The 24,523-nt window shown below is 50.7% G+C and overlaps 2 protein-coding genes across 2 annotated transcripts; both read right to left on the bottom strand.

Moving 5' to 3' along the window:
* Nucleotides 1-579: 579 nt before the first annotated feature.
* Hoxd3 (homeobox D3) lies at nucleotides 580-6,379 on the bottom strand. The gene is made up of 2 exons (XM_020184998.2): nucleotides 5,810-6,379; nucleotides 580-4,012 (listed from the first exon to the last, which is right to left on the bottom strand). The coding sequence occupies exons 1-2, from the start codon at nucleotides 6,348-6,350 to the stop codon at nucleotides 3,255-3,257; spliced, it is 1,299 nt and encodes a 432-aa protein (XP_020040587.1). The 5' UTR covers nucleotides 6,351-6,379; the 3' UTR covers nucleotides 580-3,254.
* Nucleotides 6,380-19,441: 13,062 nt separating this feature from the next.
* Hoxd4 (homeobox D4) lies at nucleotides 19,442-24,501 on the bottom strand. The gene is made up of 2 exons (XM_020184996.2): nucleotides 22,551-24,501; nucleotides 19,442-21,997 (listed from the first exon to the last, which is right to left on the bottom strand). Exons 1-2 carry the CDS (start codon nucleotides 22,972-22,974, stop codon nucleotides 21,663-21,665), a joined length of 759 nt encoding a protein of 252 aa, XP_020040585.1. The 5' UTR covers nucleotides 22,975-24,501; the 3' UTR covers nucleotides 19,442-21,662.
* Nucleotides 24,502-24,523: the final 22 nt, after the last annotated feature.

The following is a 24,523-nucleotide window of genomic DNA, read 5'->3' as shown; positions in this document are numbered from 1 at the left end:
GCTGCTTGTATAGGGGCCTCCTCACTGCAATCCCGAGGGGAAGTCGCGCACAATGGCGCGCCTGCCTCAGGACGATGGGCTGCTGGGGCACCTTCACCCCAGAGCCTGGCAGTGAGTTCTGAAACAATCTGGAGGCCCTGGCCCTCAGAGCCCTCAACTCAGGACGTAGACACGAGCTAAGGTGGAGGTTTTCTTCCCCTGCCAACTTTCCGCTGCGGGTCTTCCCCGGGAGCAGGAGCTTCGGCCTAGGACGCCATTGCCCAGCCAAGCTCCCCTCCCCCACTCTTCTTTCTCTGCTTCTCGGAGACCGCGGAGGGAGGAGGCCGGCGCCTCTGCGGATAGAGCAGCTATTGTGACCTTCCCTCGCAGAGCGGGAACCCAGCCGAGTGTGGTGGCGGGGGAGGACGCGACTGTGTGTGCAAACCTCGGGTGCAGAGGGGATGGCACTGGGAAATAAAGGTTTGCAACCTTGCGCAGTTGGGCCCTTCAGAGGGTGTTCGGTTGCTTTTAGACTTGGGTGCTTCCTAACACTAATTGCAGGCTCAAGAGGAGCGGAATTTATGGCGAAGGCCAAGGCGGCTTGTTTTTAATTTACGAAGTTTTAAATGGTTGTGCCGTGGGCCCAGCGCTCACCCGGGCGGGCGGCCATAGGGAGCGGGCCCTCCCAGGGCTCGTCGCCGTCCCCTCCCGCGCCAGGAGCGACCTAGTGTGCCCATCACATGACTCACGCCAGTGGCAGGAATGGGCCAAGCCATCCTCAGAAGTCTCAGGAACCTCTAAAGGGTGGGAGAAAGCCGCAAATGTCCAGGCCATCTTTTCCCCATCCCCCAACACACACACGCTAGAAAGCAGGGTCTCAGGGAGGCTGTGACTGCCTAGAGAGGGAGCCCCCAGCCGGCATTTCTTGGAGCCTGAGTGTGAAAGGAAGCTGATGTCAGCCGGGCTAGACACCGTTTAAAGACTAATCCATGAAACCCTAAGCCACAAATGACACTTGGGGCTTTGCAGACACCCGCAGACTCAGCAGATAGTCCTGCGGTAACACACCGAGCTGGAAAACGCCTGGAGCCATGATGCATTATGTATTTTTATTATTATTTATGGTGGGAAGAGGAGATGAGGGAAAACCGGGCTGAATCTAAACAGCCTGACAATTCATCTATTTAATATTTAGCCATTTAAGAAAGGTGGTTGTAATCCCTGCAAGGGAACAAGTTCTCTGATTTCCCTAATAGCTTCAAAAATAATTTCTTACAAGACAATTAGAAATTCTGCCTATGGATGCAAATTTCATAGAAAACAATGTTAAGCCTTGAAAGTGGGTAAAATATGCCTTCGATTGAAGTCATTTATTCTGTTGATACATTTCTACAACATATATACTTTAAACCTGCTTGATAGAGTGAAATTTAGCAAAAAGATATCCCTTCCCACCCCCAGTCTAACATGCCATTTTTAAAACAGCACAAAGGAACAAGGAAACTATTATTTTGAACCATCATTACTTAGCGAAACACAAACATCCAAATAGAACCGATTGTTGTTCCACCAGAAAATTAGAAGTTAAATTATTTCCACACAATAGGATTTCACCTAGTGTCACCGGGGATGTACTAGGAGTTGCATTATTTGTCAAGCCAAATAGAGATGCGTGGGCTGACTTTATTGAAATACAAAAGAATTGAACCTCAGCTGAAGACGTTTTCCAAGTGTCCCCTCCCATAGAAGGGAGTGTAAGCTGTCCACCCCTAGCTAGAGTCACGCTAATATTTACAAAATGTTTATAAATCTTCAAAGACATTTTCGCCCGTTTTGTACAAAGAAACAGGAGTAAACAAGGTGTTTATACTGTTATGTTCCATTAATGAAACTTTTATTACTTTACATCGTGGAGAACATTTATTTTCTTTAGAAATTAACTACCAATCATTACAAAGGAAAAATTCATGACAGCATTTCCTAGAGAAAAAGCTTAGCTGCCTGTCTCCAAGTGATCGGTTCTTTTTCCCACACCTTAGCTTTTTCATAGCTCAATTCTTCCTACTTCTCTTGTGTCTTCTCTTTGATTGTCAATTTTCTTTCAAAGTTTATTTTTTATTACTTAATGCAGAAAAATGAGCTCTGGCCTCCCTAATGTAACAGTCAATCGTGTCTAGAAAGAGGGTGGTAGAAACAGCAAGGCAGGCGCTCCTTTGGCAAAACCTTATTCCAATCATCCCACCCAGAACTGTACCTAGATTTGCATCCTCAGATCCTCTCCCCTAATTTCAATAGCTGGATTGTAATCAAGTGTCCCCCCCCCAAACCAATTTGTGTGTTAGATTCCAAATAAATAATTTTTTAAAGGGTCAGTCTCTTTCCGAGCCTTCCATCGAGAGAAAGGCAGTGTGATCTACTTGCTAGTGTGCGTGATTAACAGATACACTTCCAACTGAGAAATTTTTTATTCTAAATATTTGTTCAAATAGTACCAGACAATTTGAAATCAATAAACTGTGGCGAGGGGGCTGCTGTTGAGAAATGACTAACGGCTGTCGTGCCATGCCACCGGCTGCCTGACTCTACCCATGAAGGACAATTTGTGATCTTAATCCTTTACATCAACTACAAACACCAGCCACGGTTACAATTGTTCAAAACTACTCTCTTAACTAGTTCAGACCAAGGGGACTAAAGAGGTGAAAAGTAGCCCCCAAGGCCTGGGAGGACGACCTAAGCTCGGCTGGAGAATTCTACAAATATACACATAAATACATTAAGACGAGGATAAATAATCAGGGAAACGAAATGACTCGCTTCAAATAATAAATACAGATCGTTTAGTCCGATGCAATCCTTACGGGAGGGGAAGGAGCATATAAATTAAGGTCTCCGAAACTAAGCTAGATGCGGGCCAGGCCCGGGACTCTGCAGGCTGTAGTGCCTCTGCAGGACACGCCGCCAATGGGTCTCAGACTTACCTTCCGGACACCGTTACCAGATTAGAGTCCCTCGGTCCGCAGTATATGGCACTGTCAGGTTTACGGGGGAGGATCCTTGCGGCTGATTTATGGCGAGTCACGCAAAGGAGGACGCGCATGGAGGGGAGGCCGGGTAGCCTATGCCTCCGCCGCTGGAGGCCCGAGACCCGGGAGGCAGCGGCCAGGCCAGAGCAGGGAAGGGGGTCCCCGAACTGCCCCGAGAGCCCCACCCGCCACCCCCATCACCCAAGCAAGAGAGGTAATTGCGCCGGGAGTTCGGGCCGGCGGCGACAGCTACAGATGTGTCAGTTTGGGGGCCTCGGGCAGGCGTCCCTGAGACGAGTGATGGGCCGAGAGATCTGTGTAGGTGGGATGAGGGTCGCACGGTCCGTGGTGGTGGTTGCCAGGAATTTGCGCGGCGCAGCTGTAGTCCACGCTGGCCGAAGACGGGTGAGAGAGGTGGCCCAGGTTGAAGACCGGCCCGGATGCTGGCGCCATGGAGTCGACGAAGTTGCCACCCACGTACACGGGGCTGCCCTGCAGGTTGGCGCTGGCAAAACCGCCCCCATTGCTCGCCATGGGGTGGGGCTCGAACTCAGGCGCCGCGTAGCGCTTCTGCTGTGGCAGGCAGCTGCTGAGCGGAGCCGTGTAGGCGGCCAAGCCGTACATATTGGGCTGCGATTTGGCGAAAGCGGGCGGCGAGGGTGCGTCGTAGGCCAGGCCGGGCACCGGCGGTAGCTGGCCGGAGTAGGCCACGTGGCTGGCGGCGCTGCCGAGCGGCGGGCTGCGCTCCGGGGACTGGCCGGCCGGCGAGTGCAGGATGCCCTTGGCCTTCTGGTCTTTCTTGTACTTCATGCGCCTGTTCTGGAACCAGATCTTGATCTGGCGCTCGGTGAGATTCAGCAGGTTGGCCATCTCCACGCGGCGCGGCCGGCACAAGTAGCGGTTGAAGTGGAATTCCTTTTCCAACTCCACCAGCTGGGCACTCGTGTATGCTGTGCGCACCCGCTTGGACGCCGGGCCGGGCGGGCTCTTGTCCTCGCAGCTCTCTCCTGGGCAAGGAGGGAGGGAGAGAGGGCGCTGAGCGAGGGGTACGAAGCCCCAGGGATGAAGAGGGATACTTTCCTGCCATCATTTTCCTCCACTCCTTCCCCCACCTCCAGGCCTGGCTGGAGAGGTGAGATTCCAAGGGGGAACTCACCACACACAGCCACCTCCTGTCTCCCCCCAGCCCCGCCTACCTATCAGTCGCACCTGCAACCTCCGTCTGCCTTCTGGGGTACCTCTCCTCCCTTTACCCTACATCCTAGCCCATTATCTCATATCAACCCAAAGGCCATGAAGGACTTCAGTGTAAGACTAGAGCAGCGGGTAAGGCATCCCCACTGACAAAGAAGGGCCAGACTTCTTTGAACACTTCCCGATCTCTGGGGTTGAGGGAGGCAGCCCTGCTCTGCCTTGCTTAGGGACTGACTCCTAGGCCACACACCCAGGGGAGCAAAGAATGGAGTGGGGATCTTGACACCTCACTGCAGCCCAGATACAGTTAGAGAGATAATAAATAAATAAATAAATAACCTGCCCTGGAGTTTTAGGGGTCCCAAGGCCAGGTTGGAAGCATTTTGAGTATGGCAATGCTAGGAGCAGCAGCCTCAACACTGGCTTCCAACCCCTGCCACCTCTCAGCTGCTTGTCCACTCCCTCACTAGGAAGACAAATGGATTTCTCCTGGGAGGCAGGGCCTCTGCCTGAGCTGAGGAGGGAGGGGCAGGAGAAGGAGCTTGTAGGCAGGAAGACACTTTACCCCAGGAGCAGCAGCCTAGAGAGCATCAGGCAGACCAGAGAACTGATAACAAGCCCATCCCAGGCCTCAAACTAGCCCTGGACTTGGAAGTATGTTCAACTATCTGAAAAATAAACCCCACCAGAGAACACAAGGCCAGAAATTTTCAGGAACCAAGCAGTCTGAGCAGAAAGAAGAGCAGGCATCAGCTCCTGGCCATGGCCATCATCTTCAGTAAGCTCTGGATGGACCTAGAGAAGACCCTCTCAACTCCAGGGTTGCCCCTTCCACAGAGATAAATTCAGGCTGTTCCTGTTTCCCAGAACATCCTCTCTCCTGGGACGTCCACTTCCCTGTTATGGAGAATCTAACATAGGAGAGTTGGTCTGGAGTAAGCTAAGTAGAGTTACTTACGCATTGTAGGCCCTGGAGTCAAATCTACCACTTGGCAGTTTTGTGGTCTCAGGCAACTTGCCTATCAGCTCTAATGGTTTCCTTATCTATAAAATGAGGATGTCATTGTATACCTACCTTTAAGAGTTCTTTGAAAAATTAAATAAATAAAATTACTTAGCATGGTTCTTTTTCTTTTCTTTTCTTTTTGTGATATAGTCTTGCTATATAGCCCAGGCTAGCCTGGAACTCACTATGTAGCCCAGGCTTGTCTGGAACTCAAGATCCTCTTGTCTCAGCCTCCCAAATGCTGGGATTACAGCCATGCACCATCACACCCAGCCTGTCTTCAAATTTTGAAGGGCTCTTGGGTGGAAGAAGCTGAGTTATGACCAGCAGCCCAAGAAAACAAATAATTGTCAGCATGAGAAAGAGTTTACTATTAATAACATGAAACCTGTCCAGCAATGGTCCCAGTATCCTAGAATGGAAGTGAGCACCCTGTCCCTACAAAGGTATGAACCCAATTATGGGCAGTAAAAAGGAAGGATATTTCTGCAGGAGTAGGAGCTTTAACATATGGCATCCAAGGTTGCCTTGAGAGCACTGAGTCTCTTGGTTCCTGGGTGACTGGGGCTTTCTCGGGCCAGGAGTGACCCCCTCAGAGAGCTACCTGCAGTGGTACAGCTGTTCTTCTGCTTGGAGTTCTGTCGGGACTCTTTCATCCAGGGGAAGATCTGCTTGCTGATGGTGGCTGAGGAGGTAGAAGCATTGGGCCCACCCTTGGCCTTCTTGGCAGGCATTCCACCTCCAGGATTGGTGGGTGAGGATGGAGGCAAGGTGGATGGTGGAGGAGGGGGTTGTGGTGGCTGCTGCTCTGAGTTCAGACCAGGAGGCTGACTGCCTCCACCCCCACCCTGGCTGTTCCCAGTGCCAGGCCTCATACAGCTGCCATTGAGTTCAGCCCCCTTGTGGGCTGGGGCTCTCAGAGGTGCAGAGCTTTGGATGGAGCAGGCAGAACCTGGGTAATCAGTGTCCAGAGAATTGGCAGCAGCAGGGGGTGGGTAAGGCTGATGGGGGGTGCTGTAGCCATAAGTGTCACTGGCTTTGCTGTAGCCATAGCCTCCAAAGAGTCCTGGGTTTTCATAATATGCAGCCTTCTGCATTGTGCACTCAGGAAGCTCCAGGGCCTGCTGACCCTGCTCAAATAACATTGACTACCACTGTGTCTTCACCACCACTTCCAGTGTCGCTGAATCCTGAGAGAGCTAGGCCAGCCCCCAGACTCCAGGTGACCTGCCAAGAAGAAAAGTGAGAGGCCCCAAAGGGACTGTCATTGGCAAGACCAGTCAACATAGAAGGACTAGCCCAGGCTCTCTGCTTCCCACCTAACTCATGGTGGGGGATGGGCAAGGTTCAGGATCTGAGGTTTTATGGAGTTCAACTTGTTTGAACCTTTGAGAAAGTGAGATGAAATTTCTCCTAAATGTAAAAGATCTTTAGCTCAACTCTAGCTTAGCGAAGGGGCTCTCTTCACATCCAGATTCTTTTGGAGAATTTTCTTTCTCCAAGATTGTCAATTTAGGTTTTGAACTTACATGAAAAACCACTTATGGCCTCACACATTTTACTAGCTAATTCTTCTATTGAACTGTGAGCTCCTTGCAGACAGGGACTGTATTTTACTCATCTACATATTCCTAACATCTAGTGCAGTATCCTGCAAATAAGTGCAATGAATGATTGCTGAATGAGTGAATGGATGAATCAATCAGTCAATCATTGAGTAATCCCAGTTTTGTTTTATTTGCTTATTTGGTGCTGGAGAGGGACCCCAGCACCATGTGCATACTAACCAGGGACTCAACTACTGAGGTATACCCCCAAGCCATAATCCCACTGTTTTGATGGGTAAAAGAGAGCCCTATAACACACTCAGAATGGCTAGAGTTCCCCACAAAAAGTATCTCCCCCACCTAGTTTCAAAATCACAGAATCTTTCATGAAGACCTAGAAAGTCCACTATGTGATAACAGGGTGAGAATCAGCCCTGTGAAATCTACAGTGTAGAAAACTAGGAAATAAAAGCCAAGAAGAGGACTTAATGACCCTCAGACTTATTTCATCCTCATCTTTCGTCCTTTCATCTACATTTTTCTAGACCTTTTGCTTTGTCCTTCCACTACTTTTAAAGTGATGCCACTGAAAATGAGTGAAAGGTTTTGAATTTGAAATGCATGCAGTATGGGTGAATGAAGAATGTTCTATATTATAATTCTATCATTTTTACCTGAATCTATTATATAAATAGATATTATTATTGACCTCTGCTCTGGACCATCTATTCCACCCCACCTTCCACCCAACCCACAACCAATGAGAGAACCTCTCATGACATGATAAATGGGCCAAGAAGAAGAAGAGGAGGAAGAAGAAGAAGCTTAAGAAAAATTTTATCCCTTTTGTATCCCTTGACTCTTCGTGGTTTTTTTTTTTTTCTTTCTTCTTCTCATCCTCCCTCCCTTCTTCTTCTGAAAGGCTCCTAAGAAGTTAAAGTATAACGAATACCATTCAATCACTTTTGTCTGTTTGATAAAGAAAACTAACAGGTCAGCTCTCTGGTCTTAATTCTTGATCTCATCTTTCAGACAACTTTCTTTTCCAGAAACTCCCTGGCTTCTGTCCTGGTCATCATGATAGACCATTATGTAGCTTATTGGCTGAATGGATTTAACCACCTGAAAACCACTTCTTCACTCACTCCTTTTCCCCTCCACTCTCACCAAAGAGCCTAACCAATTAAGAAAAAGTCTTCAGATTAGCTTTTGTTTGGTAGCACTGGTGTCCATTTTATTTTAGAATGTAAGTGAATATGCCATTTTATCTTGATGAGAGGATCCTTCTCAATTGGATACTATAAATACTGAGATGTTATGCTGTAGAAATTGTTTCTATCTTGTAAATGTATGCAGTTAGGATATCTACCTAACAAAGCTAGACTAATTCTTCTATTAATTTTCTGCATCATCCTCTGACTGCTGAAGTTACTGAATATCAAGTGGACAGCTAAATCCTCATCCTGTGACTAATACATTTACACGTGTTTGCCCCCAGGCTAAAGAACCTGCAGTTTAGGTTAGTTAAATTTTTCTGGGATCTTGCTTCCAGTCTTAACTCTCTGGATGTCTAAATGGCCACATAAGACTCTCAAGCACCAGAACTTGCTGTTGCTTTTGTCATTCCTTGACAACTGGGGAAGCAAAACATCCCCCTCCTGCCTACCAAGTTGATCAAGTTTATCTTGATAGGTAGCTTTAGGAACTGAGCAGCTCTGTGGGACAGATGGCTTTACATATATATTTGCTCCTGTGTCATATTCCTAGAAAAAACTGTGCAGACCTCCAAGGTACAAATACTGGAGAGCTTCCTGAGCAACCAGTCTGTTCTCCTGTTTCTTTACATTGTCTTGAGGAATTTCCAGGCCCACTTAAAGATGACCCACTACCATAACGTCCATTTCCCAGAAGTAAGGGCAGCAGCTGTCATCACTGGAAAAGACTTTGCAGACCCCCCAAAATACAATGCCCCAAAGAAACCCCTCTCCTGAAGCAAAACCTGAGAATATTGTTACCAAACTGGTTTAAAAAAAGTCTTATTTTTTTCCAGAAATCCCTACTCCTTGTGAACTCTGCTTGAACCTAAAAAGCAGGACTGGGTCATAAATCACTTGGACAATGGTCAACTGTTCAGTGGCTCATCTTTTCGATCACATTCCCCCTCCCCCTTTTTAAAGGCTTTCTTTTCCCACCCTTTGGTACCTTTACTCATTTGGGCTCCAAGACCCAAATGCCTCGAGGTGAAGACAGCGGTGGGGTGAGGGGGGGGAATGGGGAGGTTGATCAGGACTTGGCATTTTTTTCTAAGTCCTCAGTTGCCCTTTCCTTTCCCTCCACCTTCCCTCCACTACCACCCCCATCCCGGGGAATTGGGGAATGGACATATACAGGACTGAATCCCGCCCCACCCCCCATACCATCCTGTACTCCTGGAAAACAGGCGCCAAATAGGACTGGCTAGTTCTTTCCCCAAGTTACTGGAAGTTAACCAACTCAGCCTGGAGGCCTAACCGCAGGCTTGGAAGACCCGGCCAAACAGTCTCCCGCGGGAAGGAAGGAAGGCGTTCTCGGAGCTACTGCTGCCTACTCCCAGCCGCGCCGGCCCGCCGTGCCCGCGGTGCCTCCGAAGCAGCGGAGCCCTGATACTTGCTCGCTGCACTTAATTCTGCCGAGGATCAATACCTAATATGATACCGAATAAATAAAAGGCGCTCACAGCGGCCAGGGGACGGGGTTATTAAGCAGCTGGAGCTCTCACGGTGCATATCAATGCACCTGTCATTGTGGTTTGTAACAAAATTTATGACTGCGACCACGGCGGCAGTAAACGCTTCAGTAAGGAATGAAAAGAAAAACACTTCCCAAGACCCGGCACTTTTCAGAAGTGGAAAGCAGGCTCCGCGTAGGAGGCAGCACAGCAAAAGAATTCCCTGCTTCGCACTTTTCCCGCTTGTGCAAGCTGCGTGCAACCGGATTATATAAAGTAGCCGGCGTTGGCTGCTGCGAGCAACTCTGCTCTGCAGCCAGAGGCGGGATGGGATGCGCGCAACCCCGCCGAGGACCAAAGATCTGCTGCCTTCGGTGGCCTCAGATGCCGGGAGGGAGGCTGGATGGACGCGTAGAGGTCCGCCCGCTGCGGCGGTGGGAAGGCCGGGGAAGAGGGAGGCTTGGGAAGGGAGGGGCGACAATCGCCAGGCTGTGTCTAGCGCCGCAATCATAGCAGATCAGGGTGGGTACAGTCAGTCCATGCAAGTCTAAAGAGAAGGGGAAGGGCGGTGGAGCGCTGGTTGTGTCCGTTCCTTTCACAAGTCTCTAAGGTTCCAGTTGGCCTGCCTCGGAGCCCATGGATCTCTTTCTGGCGGCCAAGATTCTCGGTGGGCATTCCTGTTAATTCACTGGAACCGAGCTGCGATCGGGAGTGCAGCAATCCCTGATGGCTTTGCTACTTCAGGTTTTTGAAAACGCTCAGAGGGGATTTATTTACGTTTTGCCCAAGCTTTCCTGATCTCTCGGCCTCAGCCACCTCTGCCCTTTGGGAAGCCGTGGATGCTCATTCTAGACCATTCCTATTTAGCCCAGAAAACTCAATACTGTACTACAGTCTGCATTTAAGACACTGGGTTCACCCCAGTAAAGCATCACAAATTTGAAGGCTGATGATCGGTTATCGTGTAACAGGCGGCAGTTCACACCGAAGTGATCCACTTCAAAGCCGACCTTTGTTTTATGTCTTGATGTATGAATCCTGAGATGGCTACTGAGTTGCAAGAAAAATTGAAATGTAGTGGAAAATATTTATTTAAATCACCCCACTCACCACGAATTTGTATGTGTGTTTTCTTGAATTTTGTCTCTAACTCTTTTTGTAGGCTCTTCGGTTTCTTTTGATATTCTGCGAAGGCGAATCTGGAACAAAATGGGAAACTCAGTAGCAGCGGGTTCTTTCTTACAAACACGCGACGAGAGACTTTACCCCCTTTAAGGGTGTCATAATCAATATGACTATTGTATGTGGCTCCCGCAGTCATGCCAGGCTCTCTCTCCCCAGCAGAAAGAAGACTCAGTTGTCTCCTGGGAACTAGAGGCCTTAAACACCGAAAGTACTGGCTAGATGGGGGAGAGGAAAATCTGGACCTAAGGAAAGTGCCAGATCTTCAGGCCAGGGGGTGAGCCAAGTGGGTCAGAAGTGCCGGGAAGGCAGTGAATGGGGGTGGGAAGGAGACTACAGTTTGGGTAGGTAGATGTTCTTGGGTGGATTCTTGTCCCGGATTGCCCTACAAGGTCCCAGTTAGGAGGGAGCTAGGCGTTATTTCCTGATTTGTACATTCTACCTCTATCTCGGATCCCAGTAAATACCCACCATGCGCTGAGCCTGGGCTGTCCGCCCACTCCTGGATCGGGATTAGGCTGCAAAGCTCCATAAGAAACAGACACCCTCTCCACTTCCACCAGCAAGCACAGACCAAGCTGCCCACCACTGCCTCTGCTCAGCGGGGGCTGGTCCCCGGTCAGGTGAAAAGAGAGAGACCGTGTCTTTCTCCTTGCATCTGCCCTGTGCAATTTGTCGACTCAGTAGTTTGCAAACACTAAACTACACCCGGGAAAACCCCACACAAAGCGTTCCGGGCGCTTCTAAAGACAAGAGAGCGCAGCCATAAGCCTTTGAAGTGACCTTTGGCTTGCGCCGCAATAACTCACCCCTTAATGAACACCCAACGGAAGAGCCTCGGATAGATCCTAGCCCGGTAGGGTTCCTAACTTCGCGGTCCCGACTTCAGCTTCCCAGATGACCCGGGCCCAGGGGCACAAGCCACTGGCCCGCCCCCAAGTCCCGAGGCCGCTCTGCTGGACTCGGACCGTGAGGGCGGCGTGACAGAGGCGCAAGTTACCAGGGCTATCAAACCCCCTGTACCAGTTCCGAAGCCGCTTTATATAATACATTCACGTGGGCGAACGTCAACTTTCGCCGCTTGATTATTTCTTATTTATTTATTTTTGAAAAGGGGGCTTCTTTTGAAGTAGAAAAATTCCCTGAGAAGAAGAGCCAAGTTGGGAGGCCACCTAGGGCCGGAATCCCCAACGCCTCTAGCTAAATTTTCTTTTCCAATCGCGGAAGAACAGGGTAAGTTTGCGCCTGGGCTTTCTGGGGTGAATGGCGTGCTCTGAGCTCTGGGCGCAGAAGGTTTGGGGTAGGGAAAGGAAAGAAGACCTCAGGTTGGCCAGAGTTGGGCCACAGGAAGAGCCTCCAAACACACTCCTCTTGTTCTTCCTCCTCTGCCAACTCACCATCCAGCACTGGCCCAACTTTATGGCCTTTTGCTATCCAAAATCATGGCCTTACCGGGGCTGGCTCTGGGCCATCAGCTGTAATACTCTTTCCATCGCCAGAAACTGGGGAAGCGGGCAGGAACCCTGTCCACAAGCTGTCAACGAAGAGCTGGCTCTACACAGCCCCAACCCCATGCCTATCCACCCCCACCCCGCCCCAGCACCCCGGGAAAACTCTTTAGGATAGGGCCAGCGTGGAGCCTTGATGAGGATTATTGAAATTTTCGGGGAAGTTATAAGTGAGTGCTCCATGGGGCCAAATGAAATGCTGCTCGCAGTAATTGGATTCAGCTGACTAAACTGGCAGGCGCGCAGCTCCAAGGCAGTGAGCGAAGAAAAATGTCCACCGACTTTAAGTTCTGACGGAGCCAAGCGCAGGCGATTGACAAAACAACTTTACTGCTCTTCTTTGATGATGAGACCCCTGGAAATCAGTCCTTCTCCCAAGGGGTGCCTTTCCCAATTTAAGCTTAGGGAGTATTTCTTGCTTTTGGAGTCCCTTCTCCTTGAGATCCAGTCCCTTTCAGGCCCAGTGGCATTCCCATGAGCACGAACCCACTCACTCTGGCCTTAGCGCCACAGAATGGTTTGTCCTCTCCTCCGCCAGCCAGGAGCCATAAGGAGCAAGTAAACAGAATGATAAGTAGGATGCGGAAGGCAATATATGATTTAGCTATCACTCTGGCTCCTCTGGGGAGAAGGACCCCAAAACACTAAGCCTGTTCTCTGCCACGATTGCAGTCCAAACCCTAAGATTGCTGAGATAGAGTGTGGGAGGATGCCTACCAAACTCTTCTAGATAGTTTGGGGGTTCTCTAGAATTGGGGAGGAGAGAAGCCCAGTAGCCTCTCAACTCCCAAGGAAAAATACTAAGCTAACAGCAAGAGGTAAAGGCTGAGTGTGTGGAGCTGGCTCCCAGAACAATGCAAGGAGCTGGCTGGCCGTGGAGTTTGCTTTAAATACATATAAATCAATCCGCCTGCACCCAGCCCGGCAGTTCAAGACAAGGAATTAATATGATGCTCCATCTTACTTTGGCAGTGACAGTGTAAAAAAAAAAGTTTCTTTTTATTCATTTCATCTTCAGCCCATTCTCATAACTGCATATTTACCCCCAAAATACTAACTCCAGCCCCCAGTCCAGTCCCCTCAACGAACCCCTCCTCAAACTGCCACCACTACCCCCAAATGCTGCCGGCCACCCTCCAAGCCTGGCAAGGTAGTGTCCTCCTAACCTTTTGGTAGGCGGGGAACGTCCCCACAAAGCGCACCTCGTTAGATTAATCACCGTCCTCGATGTATATGTAGAAGTGTATCTAGGTCTACGCGGGCTGCCTCACCAATTGGCAATAATCAAGATCACAGATTACACAAAATAAATCATATTTAGTATCCCGCTCAGGGCAGCAAGCAATCCCATGCCCAAAGATTTCCATTTTCTCATGCAATTGCTTACCTGGATCCCAATTTATCATAAACCTGGTATCCTCGACCTCAGAGTGGGCGCCAGTGGGGGGCAGAGCTAGCCTTCCCCCTTTGTCTGCAGACAACACTGTCCCAACCCTGGTCTTGCGCGCTCGCAGACGCGGCCATATACCCGAGCACACGGAATTCCCGGTAGAAGGGAACCAGGCTGAGGTTCAACTACCAATAAACGCAAGAGGAACGAATTCGTAGTCCCCTAGCTGGCTTCGCCTGCGCTGCGCGCTGGTCTGTCCGCCCGACCGCCGGTCGGCTCCCAGGCCCAGAGCGGCTGCCACTCGCGCCCCCCACCCACTCCTGGGTTCCTGCCCAGCCCTCCAAGGCCCCCCAGAGCTCGAGGTTTGTTTTGCTTTCGGAACGTGGTCCTTTCTGGATTTGGAGAGAGCCCCGGAAACCCCCTCATAGTCGGGAAATACAGAAGCTGCCTTCAAATGCGAGCATATTTGTTCACGTGACCCCGAGGGAAGATTGTACTGATTGAGGCTGAAACTTTCACGCCATCCAGCCCAGGAGCGCATCCAGGCCTGGGGGCTGGGAGGAGGGGTGCAGGAGTCGTGGGATCCGGGCTCCTTCCCAGGAGCAGACACGTCTGGGTGTGGGAAGGACGGAAAGCCTCCATCTCGAAGCTTGGGACCTACCCAGCCGCCGCAGCCTGGCCGCACGCAGTGGGATGGAGTCTTGAGAGTTTCCCCACAACGACCTCTGACCCTGGTCCGGCCTTCTGCCAAACTGGTCCGGGAATTGGAAATTTTAGAGGCTGCCTCTCTTGGAGGTATCTCTGGAGAGGGTAGTGAAACAGCAGCAGTCCAGGGTTCCCCTAGCTCCTGGCGGCATCCGCATACACCCGGGCAAGGGGCCCTCCCCAACGCCTAGGCGGGAGTACTTCTCTCTCCACCCACCCCCGCCCGTAGAGGCAGTCAAGTTGTGCCACAGCACTGCCTCCAGCCTTAAGGTGGGTCCGCTGGTTCTGGTTCTTAGCTCTGGCCAGTTACCCTGTCACCACCACCACTCCTTGGGGCCTCGGATCGTTCCGCGGATTCAGCAGGCAAGTAGCCACCTCAGAGCCAGAAAAGTCGCTTAGCAGCGGCCAAGACCCAGAGCGACTCCCCCTCTCTGCTTCTTGAGCACCCCACCTGGGTCTTTTGAGGTCTGGTGTCTCCTAGGCGCCAGACCCCTGCCTGCAGTGACCTGAGCGCCTACAGATCTACGCAGGGCCAAAGGATCCCGCAGGCCCAAAGAAAGCCAGTCCTCGGCTTCCCGCTTCCTGCGGCGCCTCCAGGAAGGAGAGAGGCCTGTGAAATCAGTCCCGGCAGAGTTTACCTGGGGCACAATGAAACTTCTATTTTAGAAATATTATATCAGAACTAGATCCCACCACTCTCCAGGCAGTTAGGCGGGATTTACCATAGGGATTCTGCATGTGGGAAAAAGAGTTAAGCACATCTGGGCCGGCAACTCGCTCCTGTGTTGTAGCGAGCTCCCACGGGCCTCCCCAAGTCCGACCCGCACCCCAAATCCCGCACTATGGGAGGCTCTCCACTCCACTCGGAATTGGGCTTTCATTGCCAGCTCTGCCTCTTAGCTGCATTGACCACAGAGCTGATGCCCGTCATGGCTTGCAAGGTCTCTAACAAGCGAAAGTGCCCAAAAGCCATAGATGAGCATTGAAGAAGAGAGTGAGGTTCTCTGAATCCTCACTCCAGAGGCGCGGGGAGGTCCCGGAGGATAGTTCACAGGCCTGAGCCCCAGACCTGTCGGCAAGTGCCTGTTTTTGTTAATCTGTCGGGACCAGGGCGAAAGCCCACTCGGGGTGCCTTTCCCAGCCGGACCGTGGATTGCCCCCACTCTTGTCCCCACCAGGAGGACCCGCCCCCCCCCAGCCTCCCGCCAGGGGCCGAGCCCGTGCGGCCCGAGGCAAGTGTTAATCCACAGCCAAAGAGGGGGGCTGCTTTGCGGGAATTTGTCTCCAGGAAAGGATCTAAGCCTTCTTCAATCGGAGCATATGTTCATAGAGCAATAAACCGGAAAGATTTACAGTCCTCGCCCGGCCCCCAACAGCCTCACACCCTTTCAGGAATTACTTACGATGATTTATCACACCAACCCGGGCAATTGTCACACTGATAAAATAGCCCGAGCCGGTGCCCGCCAAGCCCAGGCCTTGGGAGGCTGTCGGCTGCGGGCTGCCATCGGGTCTGGGGAGGCTTTTTGTGGGTTCCTCTCTGGGCCTACAAGGGGATGTCTGGGTGCGTTGAAGGAGGTTGGGGGGAGGGGAGGTGGATTCTCATTGAGAAAAATGCAAGCAGCTTAGAGAAAGCGTCCGGAATCTGCGCTGGAGTCACTTGCTAAGCACATAAACATTTGTCATCTTTGAATAATTGAATTAATGTGTTATTGTTTGAATGTATAATTCATAACGGGGGAAACTTTGTTTCTGTACTGACGGGGAAATATACACACCAAAAAAAGAAAAAGAAAGAAAAAAAGAAAGAAATGAAAACACACGCAACCCCAAAACAACCACCACACGCAGCCAGTCCCAGCTCGCGGAAATCAGCCTCAAAGTCAATGGAGGCATCTCGCAGAGACACGAGGGAAGGAGGCGAATAAAGAGGCTCTCTTTGGGGGCACTCAGGTCGGAGCTTACAGCTGGAAAAAGAGAATGCCTGCTGGAGCTCCCACTCCAGATCCCATGCAAGCCTAGGGTGGGGTAGGGCCGAAACCCAGTGGCGTTTAGGACGCCAAACCTAGGAGTGAGGGTGAAAAGAAAAAAAAAAAGGCTGAAATGGGAGCGAGCGCGCGCGAGTCTTTCGTAGCTCTCCCTGCCCACATCCCTTTCCCAAAGGCTTCTCTCGCCCCGGACTCTCACTGGGGCGGCAGGGACGTCTTCCTTTGGCTTTTATTTTAGATCTTCAAAAAATATCAAAAATAGAAAAATAAAAGGGAAAGGAGAGGCTCCTCGCTGGGGTAATAGAAGCAACAGAGCTTAGGTGGGGAGGGAGGAGAGTGGGAGAAGCAACTCGGAAATCATTATCTGTTGGTTAAAACCTGCCTGGGGTAAAATTTCAACTCGATTTTATAGCCTTCTATTATGACGCAAAGAAAAATTTACGACCCTTGCTTGAAAAGAGGGCCGGGGCCTTTTCTCGCTGGTTTAAGAATAGGCGGCAGATGCCTTGACAGCGACCATTGTTCCCGGTAGACACAGGCGACCGAGCAACCTCGGCCCGCGTGCGCCAGGCGTGTCCCCAGCCGGGTCGGTTTTTTACAACTCCTGTTGTCTCGCAGCAGCCTGCGCGCACCCGAGCCCCTCACCCCTCGCACCCTAGCCCTTCGCACACCCTCAGATCCTCACCCATACCCTCTCTCTCTCTTTCTCTCTCGCCCTCACTCTGTGTCTCTGTTTCGTTCTCACACACACAACACATTCGGCCGCTCTCAGTAATTTTTCATAAGTGCAAAGCTTTGCTGAACCAAAGGTCACCATCCAAGCCACTAACAACTTCTCTCTGGCGCGCGGTTCCAAATCAGGAAGCAAAGGGAACTATTTGTCAGCGGCCCTGACAGCTAAGTTCATTAAGGATTTAAATCCGATGAAATAAAAGTCACCAAAATATTTACCTGCCGGCCGGGCTCCCGCGCCCGCCGCCGGGGGCCGGGGGTGGAGGGCCGGGGGCGCCGCGCGGCCCCCCTCGGCGGGTGATATTCTTGGGATCCCTGCACTTTCCAAGTCGGAGAGAGCCCTTTGCGTGGCAGATTAATGACGACTCCGTGTTTCTTAAGGGACGTGCTGAATTAATTATTTCGCCAATCACGTGGTCGGGACTTGTAGAAATCTATTCTTATCATCTTCCTCGCACTTTGAAAATTCTCCGGGTTATGAAAGGCCCTCCCCCGGCTGCCGGCGAGCCCCGGCCGCCCAGCCGGGAGCGGGGGGCAGGGAGGGCTCCCCAACATGGCGGGCGGGCAGGCGGGAAGCGCCGTCTGCCGAGGGTCCCGATTTACTGTACTGTACTCAGCGGGCTCAGCTATGGACCCGCTTCCTTCTCATCCCTGCCGGTGATTCAATACACACAACGGTATTGATGTATTGGTGGGCACAGGAGGAGCCATTAACCAGAAGACGGGCAGAGGACAATCATAAAATGTGTCTGAATATTTAAACTTCTGTCTGCGCACTTATAAATACACATGTCCACGCGTCTGGGGCGAGCCCTTCCATATATTAAGGACACATGTCTGATTTTATGCATTCTGCTCATTTCCTGTCTTGAGCAAGCCCCCCATCTATTTTGGAGCTCCTGTCTTGGCCCCCTCTTCAAGGCTGAGGCCAATTTGTGGAAAAAGTCCTTGCGATAAAAATAGTGCATGGTACTTTTTATAGTGGGGAGTGTTTATTGTCTGAGGGGCGGGAGGGGTGCAGGCAAAGAGGGGCAGGTGGTGATGAGCAGCACAGAGTAAGTAAGAGCCCAAGACTGGAGGCCACCCGGGTCAGGTCAGAGAAGCAACCAGCCAGCCTCAGCCCAGCTCAGAACCAGCAGTGTCTCCCAGCATCTGCAGAGAGGAAGGTTTCCCATATAACAAATCAGGAAGACCTCCTCTGAGGGCTCCTAGACTTAAGGGGGGCTAGGACTGCCCAAGGCAGAAAGCCAGTGTGGAGCCCCCTATTAGCCCAGACAGTTAATTTCTGTTCTTCCAACAAATAATGCCCACCACCCTGCAGCATGAATCCAACCTTAGGCTTCCCAGCGCTCACGAAATATTATGGCCAAATTGGGAATGCGTGTATATGGGAGAGGGGACAATAATTGCCTTGTTGAGCCTTGCAAGTTTTAACCTTCATACCTTAGGCACAGAAACTGGTGCCTAATTTATTGCAGAAAATAATAAGATAAATTGTTTATATTGAATGTTAGCTTTTAGAAGACTTAACAAAGAATGCTTCTGTCAAGGCACCAAACAGAAGGGAGGTTTTGCTACACCTTTTATTATTTCAAATATAGATCACGAATTACATCAAAACTACAAGCAACAATTAGTATAAATAATACTTTAATCAGTGGCAGCGAAACATTGGTCTATTCTATTAAAAAAGCATCTCTTGTGAACAGACTCCGTGGGGCTGACTGACAATGTCATCTCACAACAAAAGGCTGCAATGGACAGAGTGAGATGGGAGTCAGAGGAGCAGTGTCCTCAGCAAACACTTCACTCTCTCCTAGTCATGACCCAAACACAGGTTTTAAAAATAACAACACCAAAACAAACACTCTGGCTCATATTTGGGGGGAACAAACCAGAAATAAATAATAGCACATGGGTGCTGGAGCCTTTTCACATCTAGGCTTCTCCAGAGTACATTCTCAGATGGAAACTCATTTCCTTCCCTGCCTTAGGTGGTTGGGGGGCCCTGACCCTTTCCTGGTCCACTCCTGTGGGCCCAAATGGATACTGGGGTCCAAGTGAGACTTCAGGAATAGGAGCTGCCCAGTGGGCCATCCAGGCCCAATTAACATTTCAAAAGACAATCCCTCAAGGCTGAGCAGGAGAGCTGAGACTTATAAACAAAGAAGTTGTTTCTCTGATTAAGTTACTTTCCAAAGTAGTAGGCCTATGTTTGAGAAGGAGCTGGGGTTCTCTCCAGGAAAACATGCCTGTTGGCTTTCCTTTTGGGGCTGTGGTAAAGGCATATGGCATTTGGTCTGGAGCTGGGTGAGTAACCAGAACTTCTGGAGAGGGAAAATGTATACAATAATCTCTGTAATATCTATATAGTTGGATGTTGTGAAAATATAGTTTCCCTAAGGAGAAGGTTCAATGTATTCACGTTTGGGTTTTAAGAAAGAATCTTTAGCAACTTTGTAATTTGCCTAAGGATAGCGGCTCTTTTCAAATCAAAAGACAGCTCTCCATGTTAGAGGGGGAAAAAAAAAAAAAAAAAAAGAAGGGTGGTTAGAGTCCAAAAGGTTAAGGGTTTAGAGGTCAGTCCTCCCGGCTGAAATACAGCTAATCGAATAGAAAATTTGTCCTCTGGATGAACCTGATTCTGTAATTTAGCCGAACTTCAGTAAAATACCTTTTCAGCTTCTCAACGTGAGGGCGTCAGAAAAAAAGACGTCTTGACTATGTATGAACTCTGTGCTTTTTGTCATAGAAACAATGATGCAAATAATGCAGGAATATCCATCTTTAATATCCCGACGTGGCGATATTCAAGTATTGCCATGTGCAAGTCTGAGAGCCAGGCTCACCCCAAGCAGGAACAAAGAGCTGTCCCCAGGGTCTAATACAAAAGACCAAGGCTTGAAGATACTTCAGAGAAGCAGAATTTCAGCCTAGGGACTCCAGTGAATACCTGCTCTCAGCTCTCAGGAGACACAAAATCAAAGATCACTCCTGTAGAGAGTCTTTTCCCCCTCCACTAAGTATATTTTAAAGATTTCCACTGAAACTTTCTAAAGTGTTCTGAAGCACTGAAAAAAGTAACCTCATTAAGAATTAAGTTCTAAGTTTACCCCTTCCCCCCCACCCCAACCTCTTGGTCACTTTTTGGTAGGTGAAGTCAGGGGTCTCTGTTTTTGGAGCCTGAAGCTTTAAGGTGCAAACTTTCGAAGACTCTTTCATTTGAGTACATGAACTCTGGCTATTACCTTTGTCTCTTTCCCTCTTATCTTCGGGGTCAGCATTTTAGAAAAATGAGCTTTGAGCTCTTCCCAGGCATGACATAAGAAAAATGAAATGACTAAAGAACATCTCTCCTGTTGTTAGACAGTGATTGTTTTTGAATCACTATTTCCAAGGCAAAGAAGAGGGCCTGAAAACTTTTACACCTTTGCAATTTCTGCTTTTAATTAATGTGTGAAGAAAACTGCCTTGAGTTTGTTAAAAAAAAAAAAAACTTAGGAGACAAAACACCCCTAAGACCAACTTCAGGGGACTTCTAGATGCAATTAGTTTCTTTTTTAAAATAAGACTTCCTCACCTACCCACTGTCTTCCAACTGCACAGCCCCTCCCCCATATAGGCCATAACCAATCCCTATAATATACTGCAATGTGGAGTGGTTGGGGCATTTGGAATCCCGTTGGAACAGAAAATTCCGTCATTATCTGATGACCCACAGCATAGAGGTTTTGTTTTCATTCCCCAGAAAGAAAATGTTGGACCATTTGTTTCTTTTTTCCTTTTTCCTTCAACCACCCAGAACTGCTTGTAAGCACAGTGCTGAAAAAAAGCACATGTGGAAATATCTTTTCAAGAACTCAACTTTTAATGGCTCCTTCACTTCCCTCTAGAAGGGTTAAGGGCCCCCTACACCTATTTCCAGGGAAGAAGGAGGAGTGGAGTTCAAAATGCCAGTTACAGCCAGAAGCAAGTCCACACATCTCTGATTCAGCTCCTTGAAACTCAGCTCCTTTCACCCTCTTAAGATTTTTGGCATGAAGATGTCAGTTGTTTTCTGTAGCCCATCCCCCCAAAAATAAATATTTACACAAATATAATCTAAACATAAAATAACCCGTTTCTACTTCCTCCTTAGACTTATTTCTTTGGGCATAGGGCCACTGAGAGCAGAATATTTCTTGTTAGCACACTGGAAATTATACAGTCACCCAGAAAGTTCAGCAATTCTGGCCCAGCTCTCCTGCTCTCATTGAAAGCACCTAGGTGTGTGTGGGGGGGCAACTTTCTGCCTCAACTCCCCCACATTACTAAACCACAAAACTCCCTGGAGGGGTGGAGTGGGGGGACAATGTCCAAAGCACACTGGGATAAAGCATCCAACCTTCATTTGCAAATTCAAAATCCAACAGCAGAGATTTTCATGAGTTTAATGACTCGCCGGGGTATTATGTTCTCAGTAGCTCCTGCCATATGATAATATACTTAGAGCATCCCGCCACCCTCCCACCCCCATCCCCACTCTAGGGAGGGGGCTGCCCTCGGGCAAGATGCTAACCTAGTCCGAGGGCGGCTTGCATGTCCCAGGTCCACCCCACAGTACCTTAGAGCCCAGCGAGGTGACAGCAGGCCCGGCCTGCCCCCACAGCTTCGGCTCAGCCTGGAGCGCAGGGAGGGATGGGCCCAGGGTCCCCACTTCTATAAGGTCGTCAGGTCTGTGTGGTGGTCCTTGGCCATTGGCTGCAAATGCTGGCCGGGGGCAACTGAAGAGGAGCAGGAGGACGAAGAAGATGATGATGATGACCTGCCCTTGGTATTGGGCAGCTTGTGGTCTTTTTTCCACTTCATCCTCCGGTTCTGGAACCAGATCTTGATCTGGCGCTCGGACAGACACAGGGTGTGAGCAATTTCAATCCGACGGCGCCTCGTCAGATACCTGTTAAAATGAAATTCCTTTTCCAGTTCTAGGACTTGCTGCCGGGTGTAGGCGGTCCGGGAACGCTTGGGCTCCCCGCCGGTATAGTTGGGGTTCACTAGGAGACAAAATAGACAGTAGAGCCAGGTCAGCACCAGGCCACTAGTTAGGCCCCTTGCCTCTGCAGCTCACTTCCTGGCGCGCCGAGGCCCGCGCGGCCCTCCCCGCGCGCTCCCAACTCGCCGGCTTCCTCCCTCCCACCCTCTCGCCGGCACACACCCTCACTCCCACCCACCCCTCCACGCACCCACACCCCCAGGCTCACGGCGCAGGATCTCCAAGTGCGCTCCTTTCGCGATGGCCCACCCAGAGCTCCGGATCCCAGAGCATTTTGGAAATGCCCTTCTACTCCGCTGCCTTCCCTCCGCTCTGAAAATGGAGTCCTCCCCCACCCCACCCCCATCCCCACCCCCTTTTGCGCCCACAGCCAAGCAGCCAGCCACATGGTCCCGGCCTGCTCCCTCAGCTATAAAAATTTATGGAGAGAGTAATTGCGGCGCCCAAGGAAGCTTCACACGCCCCCCACCCACTCGCACCCCCTCCCAGGAACCCAGGTCAACGGGCTGGAGGGTGAGGGTGGGGGATGGGAAGTCCCTGGCCCCGCGCCTTACCGGAATTCACGTGCACCTTCTTCATCCAGGGGTAGACCACCGCCGGCTGCTTGAGTGCCGTCCCGGGGGGCGGCTGCTTGGGGCCGCCAGGCTGGCTGCAGGCCCGAGCGCCGGGCAGGGGCGCGGGCGGGGGCGCCGGGCACGGCTCTCCCGGGGCACCGTAGTGACCGCCCGGGCCACTCTGCTCTTGTCCGTGACCCCGCGCAGGCAGCGCTGAGCCGGGCCCGGGGCCGCTGCCTCCGAAGGGTTGCTCACCGAAGTCGGGCCGCGGGTAGAGCCCCGGGGGCTGGAAGTCAGCGCCCTGGGCGCCGCTGCCGTAGTAGTCAGCGCCCTGCTCTAGGTAGCCGCCCTGCAAATACTCCTCGCACGGAGGAAACTTGGGGTCCACATACTTGGAGTTCACCATATACGAACTCATGGCCATTAATTTCAGAAGGTAGAAAATACTAATTTTTCTCGTGTTGTCTTTTTTTCTCCTTCCATAGGACCCTCCTACTTGCTGTCAACTGAATAAAGTTGGGCGGCCATGTGACCAGGCCAGCCAATGGGGAGGGAGGGAGTTTATCACCGGGTTGGTGAGCATCTCATAATTTTCACAAATTTAACTAAATAACATACGTGTAATCAAGTGACTTGCCTTGCCACATTTGAAGGTCCCCCGCCAGATGTTAATGTAGTTCTAATTCCCAGCACCCTATTCCCAGAAGGTAATCTCAGCTTTTGTCTGCCACTGACTTTGCTCACCTCTCATGCCCTCTCCACTCACCATGGCCTGAAGCAGCCCCCCAAAGTGGGCACAGTTCAAGGGAGAATAAATCCTCCTACTGGGGTGCAAAGCAAGGAAGGGTGGGTGGGCAAGGTGACCTCTGTATTTGGCAAAGTGTCCTAGTGGAGCAGCCTGCCCGCTTGGCCCGCGGGAACTGAGACTGCCATACAAAGACCGTGTCCTGGCTTTGTCTTCATCAGGGTCACCCAAAAGTTACCAGAATCTGGCGGGCTTGAATTAAGTTAGGCAATGAGTAACCACCATGCTTTCTCCACTGCCCAGACCAGGTTGTTCCTAGCCTAGACTGGGCCTTTCTGATACAGCAGGAGGCCCTCACGGTCCAGGTTCTGGCAGCTGAGGGTTATAGCAAGAAGGAGGTGAGGGGACCTTCATCTTGTCCAAATGCACCCCAAAGGTTCCCAATGGACTTCCCAGCTAGCTTTCTTCCCATACAAGGGCCTTAAAAAGCCATGCAGCTCCCATTTGGGTGCCCTGCATAGCATGCTTCTGGAGGGCAGTGCTGCAGCGGGACCTAGCTGGCCTTTCACCTCACTCCTCAGTACCCTAAAACCTAGCCCTGCTTCCTTGCAACCAATTGAGCTTTCTCTTTGCAGCAGCACTCACTGGTGAGGTGCTTCTTGAGGAAAAGGCTGCATAGTGTCAGGAGGCACCTTTAATCCTGATCCTCCTGGAGTCCAAGGAAAAGAAACAGAAAGAGATGTCTGACCCACACCCCAACACCGGCTGCCTCTAGTCTTCCCCTCCGTCTCTGGCTATGTCGAAGAAATTTTTGTGAAGTTTTTGCATCGACCATATATTCCCCTAGAATCGAATCTGTGACTATGTGGATACCACACAAATTCGGTTCTACAGGGTATATATAGACAACGGTTACAACCTCTGGGTCCTGCCCAGGGCGGATACCCAGACGGCTGCCAGCCCTGATCTCTTCCTCCGAGCCACCACCAGCTCCAAGAAGCCCAGCTTTCAGGGACAGTTCAGGTAGCCTGAAGCGCTTGGTGACAATTCGCAGCAACCAGTTCTCTCATTCTTTTGCCAGGACCAAGGTGACCGAGAACAGAGCAGCTGAGAAATCAGGACATGCTTAAGAAATAAAAAAAGAAAAAAAGAATCCATCCCAGAGATGGCGGCTTTATTACCCCCTCTCGGGATTCAAATAGCCTCTTCCCCTTATCAAGTAGTCCCC

Source organism: Castor canadensis, chromosome 4, assembly GCF_047511655.1.
Source record: "Castor canadensis chromosome 4, mCasCan1.hap1v2, whole genome shotgun sequence".
NCBI classification, from domain to species: Eukaryota; Metazoa; Chordata; class Mammalia; order Rodentia; family Castoridae; genus Castor; species Castor canadensis.
This window is presented reverse-complemented; position numbering and strand designations above follow the sequence as displayed.